Source organism: Hermetia illucens, chromosome 4, assembly GCF_905115235.1.
Source record: "Hermetia illucens chromosome 4, iHerIll2.2.curated.20191125, whole genome shotgun sequence".
Classification (NCBI taxonomy): Eukaryota; Metazoa; Arthropoda; class Insecta; order Diptera; family Stratiomyidae; genus Hermetia; species Hermetia illucens.
In genome coordinates this window covers 2,531,900-2,554,566 of record NC_051852.1, presented here as the reverse complement: position 1 = coordinate 2,554,566, position 22,667 = coordinate 2,531,900, and the positions used below count along the sequence as shown (strand labels likewise).

General features: G+C 45.0%; 1 protein-coding gene across 2 annotated transcripts; it reads left to right on the top strand.

Moving 5' to 3' along the window:
• Positions 1-83: 83 nt before the first annotated feature.
• On the top strand, positions 84-22,045 carry LOC119655244 (RNA-binding protein 25). 2 transcript variants are annotated; one of them, XM_038061032.1, is made up of 10 exons: positions 84-644; positions 12,632-12,797; positions 12,937-13,045; positions 13,103-13,356; positions 13,420-13,795; positions 13,857-14,040; positions 14,169-14,278; positions 14,338-15,116; positions 15,183-15,571; positions 21,239-22,045. In XM_038061032.1, exons 1-10 carry the CDS (start codon positions 585-587, stop codon positions 21,329-21,331), a joined length of 2,520 nt encoding a protein of 839 aa, XP_037916960.1. In that variant the 5' UTR covers positions 84-584; the 3' UTR covers positions 21,332-22,045. The 2 variants fall into 2 exon arrangements, with proteins under 2 accessions (XP_037916960.1, XP_037916961.1); XM_038061033.1 differs by lacking the exons at positions 84-644; positions 12,632-12,797; positions 12,937-13,045 and having other exon boundaries at positions 13,103-13,158; positions 13,218-13,356.
• Positions 22,046-22,667: the final 622 nt, after the last annotated feature.

Sequence of the window (22,667 nt, the reverse complement as noted above, 5' to 3'; positions counted from 1 at the left end):
TTTTTTCTTAATTTTTTGGGACTGGAATCAACTCGTGTAGATGTCGCCATAGTAGTGTAGAGGAACTAAATTGTATGCGTGCAGAAAACTAAGATGGCGATGTCAAAACACTTTTGAGTTTTGACTTGTCGGTGTAGCGCTCGCAATCTCCGGGATTTCGTTCAGTTCGTTTACAAACGATTAGGAAAACATTTCCAATCATAAGAAATCAAAGTTGAATTCGCGAGTGACAAATCTAAGTGAAAATTTCCCTTCAAAACTGCGCCAAATACGTGTAAATTCACGCGAGATTTGCCGACTCGGTTCAGGCGGTGCGTGAGGTTTTTTCCGGACGACAAGTTGTCACTTATTGTGTGCCTTGCGTGCACTTTTTTATGCGAATAAATTGACAAATGCCGTTGTAAGCAGTGCGACCATTTAATTTATGGTTCCAGTTATTGATTGTTTGGATGCCGTGTGAGGTCGGGGGCCCAGTTGCGGTTTTCATGAGCCTCGCCGTTCGGGAGATTTCACAAAGTTGGACATAACCTGAAAGGAAAGAAGAGTCGCTGCCGCAATTGCTGCTGACTTTGCCCGAATTGGAGATGTCGTTTCCGCCGAGAGCACCCATGTCGGTGCCGCCGATGGGGTATATGCCGCCGCCGGTAAGTTTGCAGTTTTTCTAGTCTAAGATGTGCACAGGAAATTGGTGAAGGGAGGTACCCGGTTTCGACACTTGTCGGGAGTATTTTTCAGTTTTGTTTGATTAAAGACGTCGCGAAGACCGAGCCTTGGTAATCTGACCCATTTGCTCGCTAGATCGGATCCAAACAACACTTTCCCGTCAGGCAAATGGTCCTAGTCAATAACTCTCTTAATTGCTATGAAATCTGCCTAATCAAGCGACAAATCACTTTCATCTTTAGATATTCATCTCCCCATTCTTCCTGGACATGTCTTCCTATACAGGTCGTCCCGGGTCGCTTTAATTGAGGAGTTCATCGACAGCCCATTCTCCCCAACGTAAGCAACTTCGCAGTTAAGTTCTGCGCCTTAAACACCCAACAACCGCAATTAAAAGGGATCATCGAGTGCAAAGTTGTCCGAATAACTTCTACACCTCCCAACGCGCCCCAGAAGAATTGGGTCAGATGATGGTCCACTTCCCCACGTCATCAGTCAGGCGAACCAATACTTTTCCAAGGTATAAATCGCTGCAATCTCTCAGTGTAATTCTGGTAAAGGGTGCCCTCTTCTGTTAAGAAAATACAGCATATATGGTTGCCTTTCATCCCTTGGTAGGGTATAGCGCGTCAATCAAACCTGCGCGCCATTACTCGCGGTTACCTGAAATGCGCTTCAGCTTCCCCACGACTTCCCGAGATGCTTGAACTCGTACTCCACTGTTCTGCGTCAAGTGCCTTGGAGCGACCCACTCGTCGCCCATCTTGAGAGAGTGGATTCCACAGCATGGCATAGCCCGCAATCCAATTGTCGCCCCTCCTTAATGTGTGATAGGTCAGGCAGCGCGGTGGTAGCGTTTGGGTCAAAGATCAAACGGGCCAAGCAGTGCTGTGGACTTGTGGAGAACAAGCCTTCCAGGAAATAATGGAGCACCCGGAGGAGGGCTTCATCAGAGCGAAGGTGAAGGGCGTCCACATCTACAACTGCTATGCTCCACCCAGCGCTACACTCGTCGAGTATGAGCGGATGCTTGCCGCTCTTGTTTTGGATGCAAGAAGACGTTGGCCGATCATAATAGGAGGCGATTTCAATGCGTGGGCTCTTGAATGGGGCAGCCGGATAACTAATATCAGGGGACGTGTTCTCCTCGAAGCATTCGCGGAGCTGGACGTGGTACTGGCGAATGTTGGGTCTTCGTACACTTTCCGGGGAAGGGGCCTGGCGTCTATAGTGGACCTGACATACGTGAGTGCCACTTTAGCCAGTAGAATCGCTTGGCATGTCAGTGAGGACTATACTCACAGCGACCACCAGGCAATCTGCATAGAGATCAAGGGCGGATCGAGCTCGAAAAAGAGTTTTCGCAGAATGCCGGGTGGTATGCTTGCCTGGACAGTGAAAGTTTTCGAGGGGGACACGTTTTCCGCGATGCTCAAATCCGACATATCCCTGAATGGTACGGCTGGAGAGAGCCACCCAAATCACCCGATGGGTAACGGAAGCATGCGATGCTACTATGCCCAGAAGGCGATTACTCCCCAGTAGGCAACCCAACTACTGGTGGAACAACGAAATCGCAAGTTTGCGAGCCGCATGTTTTCGGGCAAGGAGGCTTTGCCAAAGGCTCAGGGGAAACCCCGGTGGCGACGGTCGAGAGGAGGCACACAAGCAATCGCGTGGCCGCCTAAAGGAAGCCATTCGAAAGAGCAAAAAGAACTGCTTCAAACAGCTGTGCGACCATGCCGGCATAAACCCTTGGGGCGAGGCTTACAGAGTCGTGAAAAGGCTGCGGAAATCACCCCAGGTGACCTGTCCGCGCCTCCTGAAACACATTGTTACCACTCTGTTCCCTCACCACGAAAATAGGGAAAGGGAAATTTTTGTCCAGCTAAATGACGGCATAATACCGCCCGTAATTGTGGAGGAGCTGCGGGAAATATGTGGTAGGTTCGGTGACAACAAGGCCCCAGGTTTGGATGGCATCCCCAACCGAGCTTTGAAACTGGCAGTGAAGACTAGGCCCGAACTTTTCGCCAACACCTTCGAGGCGTGCCTAAAAGAAGGAATATTCCCTGCTCAGTGGAAAAAGCAAAAGTTGGTGTTGCTTCCGAAGCCTGGCACGCCACCTGGAAACCCAGCGTCTTATCGTCCTATCTGCCTGTTGGATACAATGAGGAAGATGATGGAGAGAGTCATCTACAACAGACTCCTGCCCATCGTCGAAGCCAGCAATGGTTTGTCGGAGCGCCAGTTTGGTTTCCGACGCGCCCACTCTACGATGGACGCAATTGGCATGGTGGTAAACCTGGCAAAAGGTGCACTGATTTCTGGCGGCTGCTGTGCCGTGGTGGCGTTGGATGTCAAAAACGCATCCAACTCGGCCAACTGGAATAGAATTAAACGGGCGTTGGCTGACATAGGTGTCCCCGGATACTTAGCGAATTTGGTGGAAAACTACCTCTCAGAGAGGACTCTCTGGTACAGGACGGATGAGGGCCCCAAAGAGTACATTGTCACAGCCGGGGTACCACAGGGATCGGTACTTGGTCCCCTGTTGTGGAATATCATGTATAACGGGGTGCTTGCTCTTCCCGTCCCAGAGGGGACTACGATTATCGGCTTTGCTGATGACCTAGCTGTGGTTGTTGCAGCAAAATACCCAGAAAATGTGGAGGTTTACGCACCAGAAACAGTGAGAGCGGTAAAGTCCTGGCTAGAAAAGGCCAGGCTGACCTTGGCGAACGCGAAAACGGAAGCGGTCTTAATAACGAAACGCATGAAAAATAACACTGTAAAAGTGGAGGTCGGTGGACATACGGTCGTATCAAAGGTGGCTATCAAATACCTGGGGGTAATAATTGACACCAAATTGAGTTTTAGGGAACACCTAGAGTATGCATGCCAAAAGGCAGCCAGTACAACCACGGCACTTGCAAAAATGTTGCCAAATATTGGTGGGCCGAAACATTGCCGGAGGTTGGTGCTAGTCGGAGTGGTGCGCTCCATCCTGCTCTACTCGTCGCCTGTGTGGGCAGAGGCGCTTGCAAACTCTCAGAGACGGAAGCAGGTGAACTCGGTTTACCGGCGGATGGCTTTGAGGGTTTGCATTTCTTTTAGAACCACATCAGATGAGGCAGTATTGGTGGTGGCAGGCATGATCCCGGTTAACATTCTGGCCAAAGAAATGAGTTTCCTGTACAATGCAAGACATATGGAGAGGCATGCACAGTGTAGAAATGCAGCAAGGTCAGAGTCGCGTTGGCCGAAACCACGCTTCCTAGATGTACAAATTTATTGACGCTTTCGATGCTCTGCCCATTAAGGCATGACCCGTCAGACTGATAACATTGGTGTTGTTGCTGTTTATCTTCAGTCCAACTGTCTTGCCTCTCTTTCCAAATCCAGAACCATTTGGCCAAGGTCGATTACCCGATGAGTGGCGCTTAAAGAAAGATTTCATTGTCCATTGGATTCTTCCACGTCCTTCAGACAAGGCAGCATGAAGAACGTCACTGATAACAAAAAGAAATAAAATCAGTGACAGAATGCAACCCTGACGAACTTCGCTTTGGACCTCGAAATCCTCTGAGATTTTACCTCGGTGTAGCACGTGACATGGTGCAATCTCATATGTCATTCTGATAATAGCTATTAGTTTTTCCGGAAGGCCCCTCCTACGTAGAACACTTCAAATGCACTCCCTGTTCACGCTATCGAAAGCTTTCTCAAAATCAATGAAGAGCAAATGTCAATCAAGCTTTCGAGATGTTCTTTGATACTTTCCAGGATTTTCTTAGCTATTATCCTTGCGGCGTCCGAGAGGACGCAAATATCCCTCGAATAGTCACTTTGATTGGAATCTTAGCAATCATCTCCTTCCATTCTTTTGGGAAAAGTCTCGGATTCCCAAGATTTCCGTGCGACTGGAAGCAGTAGATCTGCAGTAAGTGCAGAGGCAGCGATAAATAACTCTGCGAGGAGATCATCAAGCCCAGCGGCTTTACTATGTTTGAGTGCATTCATGGCTTAAATGATTTCTCTTCTGCTTTGCGTGCGTATCCGCATGTTACCGTAACTAGTCATTTCATCCTCTCCGGATGTAATACGGCTAAGGACTCTGGGGAAGTGTTTTCTCCATCTCTTCAGTTGTTCGTCATCGTTGATGTATAGTCGACCGTTGACGTCCTTCACAGGACCATCGAAAGAAGACCACATGCAAGCTCTTTCGTTTTCTGAAATAATTGCGATCTGCGGCATCTTCCACTTCCCTGACCGCCCCAATAGCAAATTCACATTTTGACAGCGTAAACTACGCTGAACTTGGAATTTCGGTATCGGTGTTCAAGCCCATCACATCCGCCATGGCTCGTAGCGGTCAGTAGAGCCTTCAACATCTTCCGCCAGATCTTATGACGTCTCTACGGGACGTAGACGACGACCTGTCCAACACCGTTGATATGGCGCGTTACTCAGTAGATCTGCCGTTCCATCGCAAGATAGATCTCCCAATGTCGAAAGATAGCTGAGCCGTACAAGCGATCGATGTTGAACTTGTCGAGAAGTGGTGGACGCAATACGTAAGCGAGCATGAGATGGTGATCCCCTACGAGGCTAATGTTAGTGTCTCTCTTGTTACGCACATCCAACAGAAAACTCCTAAATCTATTGCTGATCGGCAAGTGGTCGACCTAATTGCTCTTATGGCGTTGGTTAGTTGAAATCCAACTAACCACCTTAACCTAACCACCTAACCTTAACCTTATGGCGGCTCTGCCCTCGAACAATATGCCACCAATGACGAGGCGGTGAAAGTTGCAAAAATCCACAAACCTCCCACCATTATCATTACGGTCGCCAAGATCATGTTTCCCCATCACATGTCCGAACAAAGTGTTGTCAGTCATCACAATGTCACCTTCAGGAAGCTTCCCTTGAACCTCGTTTAATTGCTCTTAAAAAGCATCCTTCTCCACTACATCGTCAAAAGCAACCCGACACAGACTTCGCGTCTACTACATTAGGCTTCCTAGAGTACAAAAGCACATTGCCGCAAGAGGGGGAGGAGTACTCTCCACAGTCCCACCATCTTATTTCGCTTAGGCGAAAAATGTCCAGTTTATATAGATGGAATTCCCGATCAAATTGGAAAAAATGAGCATTCTGAAGACCCTCACTACCATTGTCGAGGAGAAAAAAGAGGAAAAGTTAGTTGTTTATTCAAACAACCTCAGTAGTCAGGCGCCACCCACAAGGTATTCCAACTCTGCACCTACATAGGGCGCTGGCGATACAAGAGAATTAGCCCAAATGTCCGTGCCTTAGAGCAGAACCGACTGCAGCTACAGAAGACGTTTCTTACTAGAGGTTGGAACCCCAATGTTTGTTCACTTCCGGCGTCGTATGTCGGGAAGGTGGAGTCGGCCGCAGTTTCGAAGTAGCGTCCCTTAGCAGGCACTGCTGGAGTCGCTCAACTTTGCTCTGTTATTCAGCAAAGTGTCGGCGCGGAGCGCAGACCTTCCCCGTACACCATCTCCGCGAGGCTGGCCGTAAATTCCTCTCGGTAGTCTGTGCGAAGGAAGAAAGGCAAGGACTGTAACCACGACGGATCCTCGCGAGCCATTAAGGCAGCCTTCAACGTCCGTTGCCAACTTCCCAACATTCGACTGAATTGCGGATGGTATGTAGTAGCCTTGTCGCGTTTGAAACTCAGCTTGCCTAACTCGGAGAAAAGCGTAGACTCAAATTATATTCCCTGGTCCGTGATGCTTATGACTAATAAACGGAAGCGCAGCATTCATTCTCGACAGAGGGCCTCGGTACATGATTGTGCCGTAATTTCGATCAGAGGTATTGCTTCAGGCCACTTTGTAAGGCTGTCGATGGTTGTGAGGCAGTATTTGTAACCGTGCGGTGAAAGCGCTTGGTCGACAGAGGGAATACACCTAATTTCTTTTTTACGTGCTTGCTGATCTTACACTTCTAGCACGCGATGCACTGTCTGGACCAAGAATTTACATCCTTTTTCATGGATGTCCAGAAGTATTTTGCGGTGACTTACTGTGTACTGCGGCCGGAATAAAAGTAGATCCCTTGCTTGAAATCTCGCAGAGTAAGTAGGAGTTTGTTCCGAGGATAAGAAACTCCTTGAATTTGTATTTAGAGTTTGTCCTCAGGCACCGAAGCTCTGCGTCGTCCTTCTGCGGCTTGGCGATTGCCGTATAATCAAACGCAGCGGATACTGTAACCTCCGAGATTCGTAACAAAGCGTCCACACCAACGTTCTTTTCCAGGCAAGTGTTGAATGTCGGAAGTAAACTGACTGATGTAGCTAAGTTGCCGAAGTTGGCGAGAAGATGCTTTGTCGGGTTTTTGTCTAAGCGCGAACATAAAGGGTTTATGGCCCGTGAACACCATGAATGCCTGCTCTCAAGGGAAAGGTACGTGACGGGTAGCTCACGATCGTAAGCGCGTTACTTTAAGATGAGTTGAGTTGTTTCGAAAAAAGCTCAACGGTTGTCAGGTTTGGTTCCCCATTGGTGAAGACTAGTGCCTTTCGTTGTGTCTGAGACATCGACGAACAACGCTAGGGATGCATCTGCATGGGAAGTAGACCACGCAATCTCGCGGTAGTCTTTTGTTTTTGGCACTGACTAGTAAGCGTTGAGGATCGCTTGACGATGAGCAGCCTTGGGCAGGAAACGTCGATAGAAGGATTAATATGCGTGATTGGCAGGGGAAAGTTTTTGATCACTTCAACCATGTCTGGATTTGGTTGAATTTCGTCAGGGATGATCATACGGCTGAAAAAATCCACCTGCTTTTGTAGGAACGAGCCCGGCTTCAAGAAGACGTTAAAAAATGCACTCAAGATGGTTCAAATGCTCAGATTCGGAAGAAGAGGCGACCAAAACATGACCCATGTAGACGGATCATAAGTTTAACTTTCGTAGGACAGAGTGGATGAATCTCTGGTATGTCTGCGCTGCGTTGTACAACACAAATGTTATTCCGGTGAACTCAAAGAGCCCGAGAGGTGTACAAATAGCCATTATTGGTATGCCTCCTGGAGTTACAGGGATTTGATGATACACCTTGGCCAAGATCATGAAAACACCGCGGGTTGTCAATGAATGCGCAGTCATGGATGAATGGAGTAGTGTATCGGTCGGGAATTGTCTGAGCATTCAGACGCCTGTAGTCTCCGCAAGGCCTCCGTTCGTTGTTTTACTTAGGGATTATATGGAGTGGAAATGACCAACAACTATTGTAAGATCTGTTTCATGAAATCATCGATTTCTTTCTTTGCAACAGTTAGCTTCTGAGGTGATAGGGGACGCACCTTTCAGAAGATCGGAGAGCCGGTAGTCTTTATGTTGTGCTGCACATCGCGCTTAATCCGCTGGGAGAAATTACATTCAAAAGTGGTGTTGCGATATTTTCGGTTGAGTGCGTGAATGCGAGGTCGGCAATGTCACCCAAAATGTTCAGCGCAATCCGAGACTCACGTCCACCTGCTGTAGCCGTAAATGCGACTCGGAGAGGAGTTCGCGGCAACCAGCCACAAGTTTTTTGATATTAACGTGTTTGGCCAGGGTACGGGGAGAACCTACACCTCTGCGCCCGTGTCGATCAGAAAGTGCCCCTTCTCAAAGGGTCGAAAATTGTATGGTGAAGGGGTACTGCGCTTCGGGTAGCCGCTGCAATGGTACAATTTATCGCTTGAACTCCGAATTTACGGAGGCTGGAGCATCGTCACCCAGTTTGTTCAGCAAGTGTTTCAGCCTCGCTTCCTCAGTGACAGTCGGCGTATGAGCTGCTCCCTTAGCCGGTCGTAGGATCCGCCCTCCATGTCCTCGACTAGCTCGATGGTCTCTTCGTCGAGACCAATATTTGTAGGAGTAAAACGTGTGGCATCCGTTGTGAACCCTGCATTGCGCTTCCAATTGGCGGAACCTGCTATGAAGTTGATTTAATATTGTGGAGAGGTGCCGGCGGTAGCAGAAATCCTCGTCGGATTCTCTTCGTTGCACACCATGAAGGCAACGAATTTCAGCGCTTTTCTTTTCTCGTGTTTCTCTTCGTCGTGTTTTTGGTTGACAAAAGAAAACGTTCATACTAGCGTCGAGAGTTCAGAGCGGATAGTGGAAGGCCTTGATTTGTCGTAGGTTCGATTGGATTCAATTGCTGCGATTTGCGACACTCACAAGCACGCCCAACAGTAAAAGACAATCAATATTCTCTAGCGAGGAGAATTGATTCAACAAAAAAATGTTCACCCCATCGACGTTTTCCTTCCACTTTTTGCTGAAGAGTTTCTCACAGACGAGCAAGATCCTTCACAGACAAACTCTTGTACTGGGTACTGGAATTAACGTAGAATTTGAATCAATCAATCAAAACACTTCACTCAAAAGATTGAATTCCAGACAATGATTCTGTACCGTCGTGGGAGTGACCAATTTAGCACTTTTGCCCTCACTCTTTCTTGTCGGGAGGTGAAAAGCACTTTCAAGTTGAAAATATTTTTCACAGAAAAAATCTGCCGACGATTTTACCTCAAATGGTACGAGAGGTCAGCCTGTAAACCTTGTGAGTCGCCGAGAAGGGCACTTGGTGATGCCGAAGATAATGATGCCGTCGTTTAAATGTAATTCAAAAGTGCCTTCCATATCGCTATCATTTAATGATCTCGAGAATGGCAAGTGCTGGAGCCGACTAGGAAGATACTTTAAAAAATTATATTTCTGTGGAATAAACAATGAAAGAATACAAAACTGTTTTCACAATCAACGATCAATGTCGTGGACTACGTCCGCACTCACCGGCGGTCGGAATAAGAAGGATATGGAAGCGCTGCCCTCGTGCCAGGCGCCCTGTTATGTCGGCGGCAATGCAGTCGCTGGTTCTTGCCCCCGATGAGCCACCAGACAATTACTAGATCTTGCAGAAGAGAGTATATCGCCTACATAAAAATCGTCTTCAATCGATCCACATGTCTGAGAAAAATGCAGTCCTCTGCGAATTGATGCAAAGTTTAAATCGCCAAAAATGGAGCACTGTCGGATCCATACCTAACTGTTTCCAGTATGTAGTGTTTGAACGGCTCCGAGAGATGACTTCGCCAAAAAATTCAGTGGTAATCCTGATCTTATGGGGTTATGCGGAGTTGTCTCTGCATTTTTTTCCATGTCTGCGACTGTCGCTATGACATGTCTGCATGTCCTCCATTTCATCACTTTTTTTTTTTTAATTTTTGGAACATTAGGAATGTATCGGATATTAGCCCACTTTAACATGTTACTCACCTCGACGAAAAACTCGGTTCCTCTGAGATTTTTCCTCGGTGCCACACGTAACATTCCCTTATGTTCGTTGATCCACTTACATGATTCCTCGGTCAACCAGGTCTTGTTATTTCTCTTTGAGACGCTACCTACGGCCTGAATAACGCTTGGAAAAAAAACATTTTAAATGGCTGTGCAATGTTCATAAATACTCTCAGGCGGATCATTCGAGGTATCTGCCGTCCCATCGGCAAGTTAGCTGCCCTGCTGTCACGCAACATTTGGATCATATAAGCGATCAAACTCTCCATGTCTGCCAGAAGCGCCAAAAATTAACAAAGCTCCCATCATTATCGTTATGGTCACTAAGATCGTGTTTCCCCATTACATGTTCAAGTAAGGTATTGTCAGAACCATCTTTGTCAGGCAGATCGTCCATCATGATCATAATGTCACCTGCAGGAAGTCTCTCCTAAACTACGTGGAATCGCCTATAGAAGCATCGTTCTCCACTGTATCGGAAGTCTACGTTGGTGTATAGCACTGTGTGACGCTCTTTTAGCTAGACCGGAATTTTGCAGTTAAGGTGCGGTCAAAAACTGGCTGACAGGTCGAGCGAGCGTCCCTGGTTGCTGCTATCAATTTACAGAGCACAAAATCACGGTACCGTAAGGAGAGGAATATTCTCTAGAATCCCACATTGCACACAGTTCGCTTTAGCCCAGAATGTCCAGCTTATATCGTTGGAATTCTCGCTTGAGTTAGAGAAAGCTGGCATTCTGAGGGCCCTCGATATCGTCGTCGAAGAACGGCGTACACTCCAGAATTAAATTAGCGGTTTTCGATAGCCATGAGATCAGCCCCTATTCAATTGCTAGCCTACAAATTTCTATCTCTTTTATTTTAATTTAAGTTATATTCCTAAATCCCAACTCATGAGTCTTATTATTGAGTAACTAACCGTTCTGTATCGACTTGCTCAAAGCGGTAATGAACGCACACAGGATATCAAACACTCTTGTTGCGTTAATGACAAGAACGGTACTTTGCTTACCAACCGTCGAGCCGCAACGGGCGGCGAGAATACTTCGAGCAGATTTCAACTGAAGAATTTGCTCATCCTCCACTTCCGCAATCATTGTCGACATTTGGAGCAGTTCCACCAGTCAGCGCAACTGAAGTCGAGGAGGCAATAAAACAAATAAAATCGGGGAAAGCAACAGGACCTGACGACATCGCATCTGAGCTCTGGAAAGCGAAGAGCTGGGACCCAACACTGTGGCTCAGTGAATTCTTTAACCGGGTTATTCAGGAAGGAAGAACACCATCTGACTGGCAAGAAAGTACCACTGTTCCAATATGGAAAAAGAAAGGTAGCCCAGCAGAATGTTCAAATTACCGTCCGATCCGGTTACTTAACCGTACCATGAAGATTTTTGAACGCATTCTTGACAATCGTATTCGCGAAATCGTTGAAATAACCGTGAATCAAACCGGATTTGTCAAGAACTGCGGAACTACTGACGCAATACACGCTGCGCGGTTACTCATGGAGAAACACTGTGAGAAGGATCGCCCTCTTTACATTGCATTTCTGGATCTAGAGAAAGCGTTTGACCGTGTACCACACGAGCTTATCTGATATGCTTTACGACAAAACTTCGTGCCAAAAGAACTCGTGCGCTGGGTTCAATTGCTCTACCACGATCCGAAAAGTAAAGTTCGAAGTATGGCGGGTGTATCAAAATCGCTTCGTGTCTCTGTTGGTGTTCATCAAGGAAGTGCCCTCTCACCACTCCTCTTTGTCCTTCTTATGGACACCGTCACACGGGATATCCAACGTCCAGCGCCCAACACACTGCTTTATGCAGATGATGTTTTCCTAGCATCTGATAGCAAAAATGATCTCGAGCAACTTGTCCAAAAATGGAATGATCGCCTCATGCAACACGGTCTCAGATTGAATTTAAACAAAACTGAATTTTTGACGACCGATCCCCATGAAACAGGCACAATCACTGTCAGCGGCAGTGATCTGCCCAGAACTGAGCGATTTAAATACCTCGGGTCAACGCTATCAGCCAATGGAGAACTGCGTTATGAAATTGCTTCACGCATTAACGCAATCTGGATGAAGTGGCGTTCCACAACTGGTGTTCTTTGTGATCGACGTATCAACGAACGTCTCAAATCTAAAATTTACCACAATGTCGTCCGTCCAGTCGCTCTATGGTTCTGAGTCTTGGCCGACCATAAAAGACAATGAACGGCGTCTTGCAGTAATGGAGACGAAGATGCTACGTTGGACTAGTGGCGTCACACGTTTAGATCACATCCGAAATGAGGATATCCGCGATCGTTATGGGGTTGCACCGATCGTTGAAAAGTTGCAAGAGAGGCGTCTTCGATGGTATGGTCACGCAATTCGTGCAAATGAGAATTCACTTGCCAAGATTGCATTCGATAGAGCCAAATGGCGAAGCCGATCACGACCAGCCGACCCCCCTTATGAACGGGACAACGGCTGAAGAAAAAGAAGATGAACCGTTCTTTACAAATTAAACGGAATCAAATCTGCCTCCTATGTGCTGTCCTTCCACTGTTTTAAACCTGCCACTAGCGTTCTTAGTTTTTCTTTCAAATCCAGACCCAAAACATAGCTTAATTCGTTCCAACTTCTACAGATGATGTCATCGGCAATGCCACCATTAAACACTCCGCCACCTCGAGTGCCATTCCGCAATGCAGCCACGATCAGCTCGCAGCCAACAGTGTACAACACATCCCGAAATCAGAATGAATCTCAGCCAGTTCCACAGTATAAAGGACCCATCATTACAGTTTTCGTAGGTGAGTAAAAGAGCAGAGAGAAGGACACAGGTATCAAAAAATGAATATTTCGAGCATGAAGCGCATCATTTCCTTATCTGGTTGTTATCAGTTTATTGACAAGAGAAACAATTTCTTTTATTTGATCGTTTTTCAATAGGAAATATCAGCGAGAAGGCGCCTGAACCAGTAATTATGAAAATTCTAGCAACATGTGGGACCGTTGTGAGCTGGAAACGGGTCTCCACATTTGGCTTTTGCGAATATGAGTAAGTAATCAAAATGTTGTAGTGTTGATGGGTCTCTATTGAATGCCAACGTTTCAGTGGTCCATTGGCTGGTCTTCGAGCTGTTCGGCTTCTCCATGATTTGGAAGTAGATGGTAAAAAGCTAGTAGCAAAAGTTGATGCAAAAAATAAACTTTTGTTGGATAATTATAAGGAAGAGGAAATTAAGAACGGTAGCAATAAGCCGGAGACTGAGAAGCAGGAAGATGACACTGCGATGGCAACAATCAAATCAATCCTCGACGAGCATCGGAGTGAATTATCGTCGACGAATTCTAATTCGAATTCTGACAGTGAGTAGAATTGCGTTGGAGATCGGAGGAAATGTCTAACAAAAGTTCATGAATTTTCTGTAGCAAAACGGACCACTATTGACCAACCTGTCAGCGGAAAATCCAGCAAGGCTCTGCAAGAAGTTGACCTGGAGGACGATAAGCGTGACCTAATCAGCCGAGAAATTGGTAAATTCCGGAAGACTGCCGAGGCCGAGGAGCACAAAAAAGAAAAGGAAAAAGATCGTAAGAAACGCGAAGAGAAGGATCGTGAAAAGAATCGTTCAGTGTCCCCCAGGAAAGAGAAGGAGAAGAAGCAACGAAGACGAAGCAAGTCGCGATCACGTGAACGGGAGAGGGAACGTGAGCGAGAACGGGAACGTGAACGCGAACGAGAACGGGAACGTGAGCGTGAACGCGAGAGAGAGCGGGAACGGGAACGGGATCGCGAAAGAGAAAGGTAATTAGTCTTTTTCTCCTTTAAGAAGGTTCCCTAATAATTAGAAAATGTAACTCTTTAGGGATAGAGATGATACAAAAGCTTCAAAAAATATTCGAGATTTACAGCGTGAGAAGGAATTGGAGGAGGAAGCTCGTGAGCGCAAAAAAGCCGAGAAAAAGGCTCGTGAAAAAGAAGCGGCTTATCAGGAACGATTACGTAATTGGGAAATGCGCGAGCGACGGAAAGCTAAGGAATACGAAAGGGTACGTTATTTACAGATTTTTCTAGCTATAAAGACGCGAAAATTTTGCTTAATCCAAGACGCAAATCAAAAATTCGCTTCAAGTTGCAGTACCTATCACTAACGGGTGTTTTTTTGTTACATTATTAGGAAAAAGAAAAAGAACTTTGCAGAGAAGAAGAAAGGGAAAAGGAAGCCAAGCGACTAAAGGAGTTTTTAGAGGATTATGATGACGAACGAGATGATCCGAAATATTATAAGTAAGTCAAACCAACCTTCGATAACAGCGGCGGAAATGTATTTTTCAATTCTGTTCCAGGGGAAGAGAACTACAACGAAGACTAGCAGATCGCGTACGAGAAGCAGATCTTGATGCTAAAGATCGAAATAAAGAGCAAGAGGAGCTAGAGGAGTTGAAAAACAAAATATTCAGCGGCGAATATGATAATCCCACACAAGAATTTGAGCGGCTCAAACGTAAACACGACGACATGTACAAGCCTAAAATTCTAATAGATGTGAATATGGAGGCAACACAGCAAAGAGAGCGTGAAATGGAACGTGAACGAGAACGTGAATTAGAGAGGCAGAGGGTTAAGGAGAAAGAACGATTGCTGAAGGAACGTTATGTGCAAGACCAGGCGAATCGTGAATTAGCCGCTGTGAATGCCGAACCGATTGAATCAGATTCAAGCGAAGGTGGAGCTGGTGCAGCTGCGATCGATAGAGGTAGTTCTGAAGTCCCCAGCGATCATTACACATCGCCTGGGCGTCACAGTAGAAATGACCGATCATCTGCAATCCGCCGAGGCGACTCTGAGTCAAGAGACTCACACACTAACCATAATTTCCACGATGAGGATTCACGTTCATCTATGATTTCGAATAATGCCGTCAGTCCGACAAACAGTCAAAGCAATGCATCCATACCAGACCGACTGTCGAGCACCCCACCACCAATTTCAGCGCCAGTTATTAGTTTGAACTTAGGCGCGGCCAATGCAAAGAAAAAGAAACTCGAAGTTAAGGATGTGTTTAATAACGACGATGAGAATGAAGAGAATTCGGGTCCGAAGAAACGAAAACTTGTTCCTCTAGGTATGCGACGACAGCCGATCATTTTCATGAATGCAAATTGTAAATTATTCAATTCTTTTTTAACAGATTACGATGAAAATCAACAGCATCAACAACAACAGCAACAACCCCATCAACAAAAACCCCCATCATCGCATCATCAATCCAAATCATCGAAGCGAAAAGATAAACACGACGATCGCAAGGAGGATTCAATGACAAGATCGCAAGAGGAGAAGAGGCGTCATATCAAGAGTATTATTGATAAAATTCCGACGGAAAAGAATGATTTATTCAATTATAAATTGGATTGGAATGAAATCGACAACACGCTCATGGACAAAAAAATACGACCATGGATTAACAAGAAAATCATCGAATATATTGGGGAACCGGAGCCTACTTTGGTGGATTTCATCTGTTCGAAAGTTTTAGCCGGCAGCACACCACAGGGAATACTCGATGATGTGCAAATGGTGAGTTGATGTTTTTGTCTATTTTGATGCGGAGAACATTTTGTTTGATCGATATTATGAACTACGGCTACGGTCTCTTGGCTTTCAAGTTTGTTTAATTCATTTCACTACTGTACTAGTTACAACTATTAATATAAAAAAGGAGAGAAGGACGAATGCGACTACGGTTTCGTACCAGGGCAGAGGCAACTCATCAGACGCTGCCTCACTTTTGCCCTGGGAGTAGCGTGACCGAAGTGACTCGCAGGGATTAACGATTGAAGAGGAGTCCGTGGACCGTAAAGAGTGGGAGCAAGTTGTTCTCCATTTGTTCCGGTTCGACATTAAGTGAATGCGGACTTAAAATTCCTCAATCCCTAAAAAAATCATTAATACAAGTTTCACTTAGTCTGCACCAGTCAAAAGTAAAAGAAATTCTTCATTGTTTTTTGGTTAGGTTAACATTTGTCATAACAATTTATGGAGGATCTAGATCCCGGAGTGTTAATTAAAACCAAAACTTACGGAAAACACATCACCATTGAACTATATAAAACACCTCACTATAAAAATCCTTTGCGGAGCAGAGAGAGTCTACCTTGCAATCAGGTAGAGTCGTGGTTTATCCTCTGCTTCGTCACAGACTCAAGTCCCGCGACACAAATAATTGGATTGGTGTATCAGAAAGACTTCATGCCAGAAATGAATGGAGACCGGGTAAGCATTGAATCGGAGTGTTAACAGGGCCACATTTACCTATAAAGGTCGTGCCGTTCCCGGGAAAAGTATTTGAGGAAACATGGTTTCGTGGCGCCTGTGATTTTTTTTCGCTAGGAGGTTATACAGGATGATATGTTAATTGTTTAGGATAAGTGACACAACCACTTGTTGTTGGACCGGACCAAATGGAGAGCAACTTACTCCCACGTCTCTTTGGTCCGCGGATCCCTCGTTTGGGGCATGGCACCCAAGCATTACAAAAATTATAGGACAAACAGTTTCGTCCAGGGCAGTGGCAACTCTTCAGACGCTGCCTCACCTCTGCCCTGGGAGCAGCGTGATCGTGAGCGGCATCATCAACAACAAGTGGTTATGGACTTAGGATCCCTCACTTATCCTAAACAATTTATTTAGCTTTAGCCAGCTCAGGCTCAAACTATTGGTTTCGATTGGATATAATTCGCACCCTTGGCGTGTTTTCCTGAATATGTGGGGGAGCGTTTTCCATCTGATGCCGCTCACGGTCACGCTGCTCCCAGGGCAGAGGTGAGACAGCGTCTGAAGAGTTGCCTCTGCCCTGGACGAAACCGTTTGTCCTATAATTTTTTGATATGTTAATGTTGGAAACTATCTAGTATTGCATGGGAATGATTACCTCCAAAACTAAATTAGTCATAAAAACGATATCTTGGAATATTCCCAGTTTTTATTCTTCTTTCTCTTCAGTCTTTGTCCTGTTCAGTAGCAGGGTCGGCTCATCTTGATATATTCTCAGTTTTGAGACTATTACAGTTTTGGCAGTTCAAAGAAAACTAAAACCGTGCACTGCGATTGATTTCCTGGAGTCTCCTTTCGTTACTCCAGCCCACGATTATATTCTTCATAATGCTCCTCACTTTCGAGCACAAAAACTACATCCTGGCGAATTGCTTCATACGTCTGATTCCAGGCCGAACGCAATGCAGTTGGTTTAGAATGCGGGTCTGCATGGTTTTTACTTTTCAGGAGACAAATCTCGATTCGTACAATTTTAGATCGGCAATATTTTGATCAGAGTTACGCCAGATTTTCTGAATCTATTCCTTCATCCATGTAAGAAAGGTGACGGGGTTGAGGTTGCGTTAGGAATCGGATTCCTTGTTTTTACGGTTTACAGGGATGTGGGCACTTCGAGCACGATACAATAACATTTTCTAGTTAGCTTTGAGGGAGCGTCAATTTTACCCAATTCGTTTGTGTTGCCATATTCGATGAAGGAAGTCGAAATGCCCATCGCCGAGGGCATGTATTGGACTCTTCGTCGTTAATTTCGTTATAGTGCAACAGAAATGGATAGTGATCGATCTAATAAACGACAAATCGGTGTCTCCATCCCTACTTGTGAAAGCGTTGGATGGTAACGTTTTCGAATCTGGCTGTAGTTATGGTGCGGTTTGATCATCTCCTTCCCGTCTGCATTACGTTTAGACAATTTAGAATTATGTACAGTCGTTGAGGTACTCGAGCACCATGGTAAGAATACCATCTAAATAGTCGATGAGTTGATTCCAGTTGATTGCGGCCTCGGCTTTTATTTTGGAGACAAAGAGTTTGTTTCGAAAGAGATTTTATTTTCGCTGGATTTTGCCATCAACTCCTTTATGTTCAGAATCAGATGAGTGTGCGTGTGTGTGATGGGAGACAAGCTACAACTTTTGAGCACTCAGACCATGTTGGCCGATTGTACTCGCCACCCCATCTAACGAAATATTCCGGATTCGTTAATTTATCGCAGGATTTCCGTTAGGGAATGTGATGCTACCCGTCGCAACTGATGCGTCCACAGGCGGGACATTCACATAGGAAATGCTCCGTGGATTCCGCTTCCTCATTACAGGAGGGAAACGTATTATTTTGACTAATTCCTATTCTAAACATATGCCCAGCTAGTGAATTATGGCCTGTTAGAATGCTCATAATACTCCTGCTTTTCGGCAAAACAAACTTTTAGGAAGTTAATCGACTCCTAAATCTGGAGTTGGTGTCCTTCTTTTAAAAAAACTCTTCTTTCTTTTTCTTCAGCCTTTGTCCCGTTCACAAGCGGGGTCGGCTCGTCGTGATCGGCTTCGCCATTTGGCTCTATCGAATGCCTGATCTGGGTGCAATCTCGAGGCTTTCAAATCCCCATCCAGCGTATCAAGCCATCGTTGCTTAGGTCTGCCTTTTGGTCGTTTACCATCGACTTCGATGTTCAGACCAATCTTTGCAAGTGAATTCTCGTTTGCACCAATTGCGTGACCATACCATCGAAGACGCCTCTCTCGCAACTTTTCCACGATCGGTGCAACCCCATAACGATCGCGGATATCCTTATTTCGAATGTGATCTAAACGTATGACGCCACTAGTCCAACGTAGCATCTTCGTCTCCATTACCGCAAGACGCCGTTCATTGTCTTTTATGGTCGGCCAACACTCAGAACCATAGAGAGCGACTGGACGGACGACATTGCGGTAAATTTTAGATTTGAGACGTGACGCCACAATTGGGCATAAAGAGAGGGTGGAGGCAGCAGCATAAACCATTTTACGGCTCTCTCAGGCAATAACTCTAGACTTATCTCTGTTCACTGGGAGTTTCAGTTTTTATAGGAGTCTATCCACCTAACCATTTCCTGTCCCCACAGCAAGGCTGATAAAGTCATCTACGTATTCGTAGATATCAGTTAAGTCATTGAGTTTGGAGTGAAGCGACGTACTAACAAAAGTTACTTCACTCAAAATGTTCTATCCCAAAAACTAATAATTTAACAGTTGCCAAATATGTACACGTGTCTTTTGAAAGTTAAGGTTAACTAAAAATCATATGGATTTAATACTAGTATCGCCAACTATGTGTTAGCCCACGAACTTTTTAACCCACCTGGTATATGCGTTTGGGTTTTATCCAGTTGCCAATGTTTCGGCCGAAATTTCGAAATATATTGCTTCAACGTTGCCACTGCTGTTGAGGTCAACGTTAATTTTGCTGTTCATGGTGATGTTGTTAAATCATGCTGCCATCTGTCGGTGGCAACTCATTCGATTGCAGAGATAATTCCACTCTTTTTGCTGCAGAACAACGACTGGGTTGCTGGTTGATCTGTCGCGGAGGGTAAAAGTTGGGGCGAAGTTTCTTTTAAGCCAACGCTATTCGTATGTTGGTACTGTTCCTACTGGTTTTGATGATCTGTCCCACACTCTGCACGAAATTCTGTCGGAACGGTCAGCTTAGCGATAACCATGCTGACATAATGTGAGGACGGCATAGAAATAGGGACTTGGGCAGCTTAAACTTTCTCTATAATGTGTTCTTCGTACGCCTTGCCTTCGAATTGATCTATCGAGTTCCATACTAACGGCAGGTGACAATTCTGCGCCTTCTATGATCAATTTGTTTCAGAATAACCATTTTTGAAAGTCTGGTGTCGATGGTGTTTGTAGGAGAATCTACCGACGTTGGCCAGTGTTTTCCTAAGACCTGGTGCCATAGTAAATCGTTGCTGACAAGTTGACGAAATGCATCCATTTTTACCTCCAACAATTTTCTGCAGGCCTGTGTTGATTTTCAAAGAGCCTTTCAACTAGTTCCGGGGCAAAATCGTGAACAGTAGAACATGCCATGCTCCGGATACTAGACCAACCTGCAACCACATTGAAGGCAAAAAGTAGAATCATCCAACCTGAATCGATTCATATAACGACCATACCCTGACAAGAATTGGACCAGGCGGTACTTAATCTCGCCATGTCGTCGCTAATTCCAGCCCTCAATATAAGGAATCAATGTGTGTGTCCAGCGAGTCATCCCACCGTTGCCACTTTTTCAGCGACTCCCGCCTTTCTTTCCTTCGGTATAATTTACCACTTGGCAGAATGTTCATTGGAGCCATATTCAGAATAACACCCGCTGCTTCGCTTAATATTGTTCTAAAGGTGCTGCACATCTCTAACGCCTTAGGAGTAAGTTCGTAATTTCACTAATGTCCGATAATAATCTCCTGCTTTTTGCCTCGTACTTGAATTGCTTGTCCCAAAAACTTCTCCGTCTTACTAAGAAAATATTTAGCCGTATTTCGCGGAGACTTCCTCAGCTACAAAATCAAAACTACTTCTTGGAAACGTCTGATTCCCGATTCGGCGGATGCTTTCTCTAAGGTCCAACAGTTTTGAATTGGATTGACATTCCTTCTTGGGGATTTACCTCCCTTGTAACATTCAAGCCGATGCCGCTATTTCCACACTTTCGGTTATTTCATTGGCCTTTCCCTTTTCCGAGAGAGGCCTTTTTACCCTTTACCGTCCCACAAAGGTTCACTTCTTTTCTACTCCTCTTTCAAGTTACCGCCCTTCGGGTTTTGAGAGGACGTCACTTATGTTGCCCGAGTAACGTTTGCTTCTTTCGAGGCAGGGGTTTGTGTGAGCCATCTTTCCGCGTCTCTGCAACGGATGTTCTCTGGAGTGATGCATCGCTTTGAAACCCCTCTTTTTCCAGATTACGTGTAGCTTCAAATGCAACGGTGGCCAAGCATTCCACTATTGAGGTACTGCAGTCGAAGGATATCGACGACCGGGAAACTGTTCGGCCACCACCAAAAGCCCCCGGCACTGGGGTTCCAAGCCTGTTCTTCCTTCATATTGGTTTTTTGCTCTGGATGTCCTTCCCATCGCATGCATGGGTGTTTTTTGCACATCTAGTCTACCTACTCCCAAATGCGCACATTTAAGTGTTCACTTCGCATCCGTTGAACATTCCATTGGTCGCACCGAGAAGCGCGCCTGATGGGATGGAATGTCCAAAGATAGTCATAGATACTGTTGAAATATACCCTCCATGCTTCCTATAGATTTCCTTTTAATAGATTAGTTTCAACTTCTGAAAATTGACAACGATTTAATCCAAACAAAATGCAAACTATAATTTCAACTCTCTTTATTGCATTTCTTCCAGGTCCTGGATGAGGAAGCTGAAGTTTTTGTTGTGAAAATGTGGCGATTACTAATCTACGAAGTTGAAGCAAAAAAAGTTGGTCTTGGCAAGTGAATGATTTTACATTTTTAGAGAACAATAAATGGAAAATGTAATCCAGAATAGTAGACACTTCATATTTATCATAAAAAACATAAAATAGATATCGTTGAGAGCAGATAATATCATGCGACGAGAAGGATTCCATATTCCAAGAAATATTCAAACTATTTAAGAGTAAACCGGAGAAAAGTGAATGCAAGAGCAAAACAACGGAAATTTCAAATGCTGTGTTTTATAGTTATGCCTGCATAATATAATTACCTACTTTAATTGCATTATTATTAAAACTATTATTAATATTCTTATCGAAGCAATGAGTTCAATTTGTCAAATGATAGTTTTATACAAACGTGAATATTGAAGCGTAATTGCATAGCCATGTAATTGGAGGAGACAGAAAATAAATTTTCAGAAGCGAGGAGAGCAGTTTCATAGTGAAACTCTTATTTGCTGATAGAATAAAAAAAAGGTTTTTCATTCAATCAATTAATTCCGTGATAAAAATATCGTTATTTGTTGTATACTTTCGATTGCGCGTGGCAACTGACTGGTCTGTGATGAGTTCCGAGAAGAAAATCTGTGTTCCGATTGCGGTTAGAGGAACGATATTCAAATTAGGAGGACAGGTCTGTTTACATCTTGAATTTGTCGCAAAATCATAAGCCCGTTGTAATGGTGGCCAATGGCACCAACTTATTGGTTCAGGAAATAAAAAGGAATTTACTACAAAATGCTCCGTGTATCTTTATTTATCTTTAACATGTCTATGAAGAAATCAGAGTCATTTACAAATTATAAAAAGGTTAATGATGCAACTGGGAGGAGGAGGCTGGGTTTTAGTTGAATGAAAATTGGTTTCGAGTGCTATACTGAATATGGTGAGTAACACTGGTCTGGACTCGCGCTTTATTTGGTTTTCAACAGAATATACAACCAAAAGCAATAAACTTTCGAAAAACCGAGAGTTCACGAAGAAAGTTTACGCTATCCCTGTCATTACAAAACTGTAGCTCGGAAATTTCATCGACCTGTGAACAGGAGAAATGATTTGTGAATAAATTCTAATGACGGCATGAGCTAGGTTGATTTTGCCAATTATGATCATGTCATTATGCGCTTCAACGTCAATCATAAAGGACACCAGTTGTGGAACGCCACTTCATCCAGCTTGCGTTAATGCGTGAAGCAATTTCATAACGCAGTTCTCCATTGGTTGATAGCGTTCTTCTTCTTTTTCTTCAGCCTTTGTTCCGTTCACAAGCGGGGTCGGCTCGTCGTGATCGGCTTCGCCATTTGGCTCTATCGAATGCCTGATCTGGGTGCAATCTCGAGGCTTTCAAATCCCCAT